The sequence below is a fragment of the Phytophthora parasitica genome, assembly GCF_000247585.1.
Source record: "Phytophthora parasitica INRA-310 unplaced genomic scaffold supercont2.47, whole genome shotgun sequence".
Taxonomy (NCBI): Eukaryota; Oomycota; class Peronosporomycetes; order Peronosporales; family Peronosporaceae; genus Phytophthora; species Phytophthora nicotianae.
In genome coordinates this window covers 74,179-79,654 of record NW_008649033.1, presented here as the reverse complement: position 1 = coordinate 79,654, position 5,476 = coordinate 74,179, and the positions used below count along the sequence as shown (strand labels likewise).

The following is a 5,476-nucleotide window of genomic DNA, read 5'->3' as shown; positions in this document are numbered from 1 at the left end:
AATCAGCTCACGCGTCCTAAACGTTTCTTTCGCTCCACTCCGTTCAGCGTCTTCTCGTATTGTTAAGAATCTGTCTTCGTGGAAGAAATCAAATCGGTTCACTGGTGGTCATTTTCGGGCCACCACCAAAAATGGGACTCATATCCAAAATGAAGACCAAATAGATATGTATTACAAATTCGAAATAGTACACTGTTGCCCTGCTCAACCTTACTAACAATACGAAATGACTGTAACTGGCTCGGTCGTTTCTAAGACAACGCTGTGTAGATCTAGTGGTGTTGCATTGATTCTGAGTAGCAGCGCGTTTGACATCTTTCTCGAGTGACTTGGCTCTATTGTAGGCTCTTTACCCCGCTTTATTGTCGTTGTGCTGTTCTATTACTCGGTAGGTAAGAAGACAAACGGCACTCTGTCATTATGATTACTCTGAATCGCAGTCTCTTCTCTAACAAACACTCTGAATTGCACGCACGCGATATTTGCGTGCGTACCGAAAAGCTGTATCCGCTCAGAAAATAACACCAGAATCAACAGGATCCAAAGATGACCAGACTACCGGTGACCCGATAAAATCTCTACCGCTTTTGTGTGGAGACCCTATCGCTCAGTGATTGTTCGTAGGAGATTCGTAGGCAGCAGTAAAGCCACCTGCGGTATACTCGTCCTTGGACACCATCGTCAGGTCTCTTTTCCAGCTCATATACGACGTGTTCCCTTGGAGGCCCTAAGCTAAAGACCTTAAAAAGTCCGTAACGTTATCTGGTTCGTTTCCGCTTGTTGATCATATCGCTCAAGCCACACAGGCGTATGCTTATCGACCATAGCTTTTCGTGGTCTCATTAAATTTCACCGACCAAGTCATGAACACGTCTGGACACGGATCTCGTATGCTTCCTAAACGGTACTTCACCAGTCAATTGCGTCGACATATGACAGGTCTCTTCAGCACTGTTGGTAACGATTTTTCAAGTAAGTAGAGTGTTCCACCTTCGAAGTTATAGTGAAGAGTACACCTTTACTGCGATCTGTCAATCAAACCCAGGGCGTGCCAGCACTTGCGTAGTTTAGTTGCAGTATTAAACGTCACCTTGACCTGCATTGGCCAAGTACACTTCTTCGGCGGTGGAGAGTACAGCTTTTTGCTTGGAGTGACGAGGTTATCTCCCCACCCGATATGTTTTCTTGTTCAGCATAGCACGTCAAACCAGCATATGTATAGCATGAACGTCTCGAAAAGCGACTGCTGATTTCTATTGTTGTGGGCTACTGGCACTGAATGTGCAATATCGATTGTGCTGGTGGCGGTGGCGCCGATAACAATAAGCTATTGAAAGAAACCTTACGCTGATTTAAGTGCAGCATCGTTAAAGGCGACGGTTCGACCCAGCAGTGAGCTCAATAGCTGGACAGGACTTGCAACGTCTACACTCACTACCTTGCCGCCTTCCTACGGATGACGACGAAGAAAGCGAATTATCGGCGGCTGTTGCTGTGAGACAGAAAAACTGGGGAACGGTCCTAGGTTCCATATTCACGTTCAAAATGTTTAGGCCCATACTTAGAAATATTTTCTTTTTTTCTTTCGCTGGCAGATAGATCTGAAATGCAAACCTTGGGAACGTTAGCTGCAGCAAGGGAGCATTTGAACTATGCACTCGTTGAATTTCCACTGCAGTGTCTCCTTTCTACGTATTATGTCATCCAAGGTTTTTAAGTTGAAATAGGAGCAACTCACAAACGCGAAAGCATTTGCAGCTCAATTCAGGACTAATTTTTTGGTTTGCCTTGAGCCTCTGGCTGTACTGACTGCGGGACTTGGCCTAGAATAACGTCGTGGGCTTGCGTTTATTTTCAGTTACTACCTTGTGCTGCTGCTGAACAGCGTACCCCATTTGCAAGCAATGTTTGATGAGCGTTTTCATTAGCGCGAAACATAAGGATGATCGACGTGTAGTGACAGGTACATAGTTCCTTGAACCCAAAGGAGATTGGTGCTTACCGACTCGAGGCGGATGAGTGACTTAATATTAATGGTTAGTATTATAATCTCCCAGCGTGACGTTCTTTAAAACGGTTATCCTTAAAAAAAAAAAAGCGCCACTCTCTGGGTGTTCAAAGCGGTGCTCGACGTTTGCATTTTCTGGATTGTATGATCTTTAACTCTTTCAATAGCTGCCTCGAGCGTTGCAACGAATAGACTGAGGTGATTGGTAAAAAGATGACATCGATTTCAAGTGAATCGTAGCGTTTGTTGGGACATTTGCAGATGATAATGACCAGGTTGTGTGTTAAAAAAAAAATTGATTTTTTGGCAGCGACACATAAACAAATGTCAATCTGTTCCTGAATTCCGAATTCAATGCCAACTTGTAGCATCCACTCTGGCGGGGTAGAAAGCGCTTAAAAATCATCATTGCCTATGGTATTGGCACCACTGAAAACGTTCAAATTAATGGAGGGATGGAATATAAGCTCACAAGGAGTAACGGTGACGTCTGTAATTCTCTTTGGTCAGCGCATCAATTCCACACCAGGGCAAAGTTTAAATACATTCTGGCCTGTGTGATTTGATCAGCTTGGCTCATAGGGATCTTCTAGATGCAAATTTCTATGACTCTATTGTCCATTTTAGGATTTGAGGCGTCCTGCAAATTTAGAGTTAAAATTATGCACTTTCTCTTAATCCATTTCCTTATCCTTTTTTTCCAATGAAGACCAGTTCTGGCACTAAATCTCATTGTCCAGGTCGTTATTGTTTAGTTTCATACCGTAATATAAAAACATAACCCAATCTGGTAGAGTGAGACTGTTCCCTATATACGAGCTACAGGACCCAACCATTTTCGTTTTCCTCCCTCTGCAAAAGGTATCAAGACAGCGAGACGAAGCTCTCGCCATGAACTTTCTCAGAGTCGCCACGCTTGCTGTGGCTACTTCCCTCACAATTGTGACTCTTTCGACAGTGATTAAAGCTGAATTTGTCAGAGTTGAAAGTCCCACCGCGAGGATTTTAAGATCTGACAACACCGCTGAAAGAGACCAGACCAACGAAAGGAGGGGAGTTAATTTGGACACAATACCAGGCGTCACGAAACTCAGAGGGATCATCGGATCCATTGTGGAGAAAACGCAACTACAACATTGGCTGAGCTTGAGAACATCGGCAGACGATGTGTTTACCAAGATGAAACTGACACCCGTCAAAGGCAACTTGCTGGCAAACCCGAAGATCAAGGTTTGGATTAAGTATGTGGATGAATTGAACAAGAAGAAGCCCAAAGCAGAACGTGTATCTGCGGCTTCTGTATTGGCCTTTCGTTACGGAGACGAGCGGGTTTCGACAATGCTGAATGCCGCACTACAAGATCAAACCACGACGATTAAATTACAGTCCCAACGATTGGAGGATTGGATGCGCCTTGGCATGCAACCGTACGACGTGTTTCATTTGCTAAAGTTCGAAAAACACGACATTCTCCTGAATCCCGTGTTCAGTTTCTGGTTAAAGTACGTGGATAAATTCAACGTGCGATACCCAATGCAGGGATCGACACGAATGGAGGAACTATCCCTTGCTCTTGGCAACAGAGTCATGTCTAAAGTACTTGAAGCTGGGCGGAAGGACGGGAGAACGAAGGCCATCTCCGCAAAATTGGAGAGCCAGCTGTTAATGGAGTGGGGAGCAAAGGGGTTTACTCCTGACGACGTGTTTGGTATGTGGGGTCTCAAAAACATTGCGGGGGGCGGAACTGGGCCGATTCTATCGGATCCAGTACTGAAATTTTGGGTCAGATACATGAATGAGTTTAACACAAAACACCCCGGCAAGCGAACGACAATCTTTGACACTCTCAAGAAAAACTATGGCGATATGGCCTTAGTAGACATGATCGTCGCTGCCAAAAAGGTTCCGAAAACCAAAGCTGCTGCCAAAAGTTTGGAAGCGCAGCTGCTGAACAAATGGCTTAAGGACAAGAAACAACCAAGGGAAGTCGAACACTGGGCGTTCTTTGACAAGTCCGGTGAGATGATAGGCAAATACACGACACTATTCAACGCGCAGATAAAATAGACGTAAGATTTTTTTTGTCACTGTGATAACAATGGATTAGGGAGCTGTGCTTCTTCATCAATGAACAACTCGACAAGAAATATGGTAATAACCTCTATCATTGGTAGCGCTCGTTAAAATCATGAGTCGAATTCATTTTTTTCGGGCATTATTTGCATATTTGTTTCAATATCTGGATGCGCGTCCAACAGGATGTCAGAAATTCCCTTCGATGGATTCTTTGGATATACATAGATATTGCTGCGTAGTAGAATACGAATGCTCGGTATCTTTACACACCTTGTGGTCAATTTGAAAAACTATTGACGTCGCGCACAAGTGTACTAGTGGGTTTCGAAAGCTGCCATCCTGTGAGGCGCTGCGTCAGCAATGTGTGTGGCGATATTTACGAATGGTCACACAGCTCTCATCGTGAAAGCCATGCAAGGAGATCCGCTCTCTCCGATGGCTTTATTTTTCGTTCCAAAAATGAGCAGTCCTACGCTTGCTAGTCCTTGTTGCGTTTTCGTTTCCAGTTTGAAGGTTGTGTGTAGCACTAGTTGGTTCCGTTCCCAGACAAGTTGTCAGATTTCTTTTCGCGTCCACAAGGTGAGTTCACTTACCAAGCTAGAAGTTGCAAAACATTGCGCTGCTGGGATTATTCATGAAACAGTGGTCACTTGAGGCAAAGGTCCCTCTTATCTGACGTGTAAATGATTTTTGTGCTCTTCTTAGTCCACGAGAGCTTTAAGGCATTTTTTCAGTTTTGCCCCTACTAACATGTCAAATGTGGGTTTTGTCCTGCAAGGTAAATTTTGATTTAAGAATGCCGTCTGCTTGACGATGGGTATTTTTGGCGACTAAGAGCAGGGAACCCGAAAAATATATTTATATTTTTCCTGTAAATTATTTATTTAGGGTACATCTGAATACCCGTTACGAATCTAGCAAGTAGTCGCACACTATTTATTTTCTGTGTCCACGACAACCAACAGGTTTGCTGGTTGGTGTTGAGCCTCTCAGCAAGTTGACAGCTCGTTTCATCGCTCATTCTGCAACCCTTCCAAGCTACCTCATCAACCACGATGTCTGACGCTCTCGTCACTACCCTACGCTCGAGGTCAACCAGAAGTACTGGGACGTCACTACTGTTGATGCATGCATTTGAGTATAGATGCATGAAAGTTGCACTAATAATCTACTGTTTTGATGTGCACCTTACAGTTATTTATTTTCCATGATGACATTTACCCCAACGCTATCTATTGACAAGTTTCTTAGAAATAGGTATAAATGATATTGTCGGGTTCCCTGACTAAGAGTACCTAAACTAGAGGTGATGCTTTGGTCTGGGAGGACAGCGATGCTTTCCAATGACATTCGCAGTCATAGTTGGCGGAAAGCATAGGCGACGCTGTTAAA

At 44.1% G+C, this 5,476-nt stretch overlaps 1 protein-coding gene across 1 annotated transcript; it reads left to right on the top strand.

Annotated features, from left to right (window-relative positions):
- Positions 1-2,899: 2,899 nt before the first annotated feature.
- On the top strand, positions 2,900-4,075 carry PPTG_15325 (hypothetical protein; the record flags this gene model as incomplete). Its single annotated transcript, XM_008912380.1, has 1 exon — positions 2,900-4,075. The coding sequence occupies one exon, from the start codon at positions 2,900-2,902 to the stop codon at positions 4,073-4,075; it is 1,176 nt and encodes a 391-aa protein (XP_008910628.1).
- Between the last annotated feature and the right edge of the window lie 1,401 nt (positions 4,076-5,476).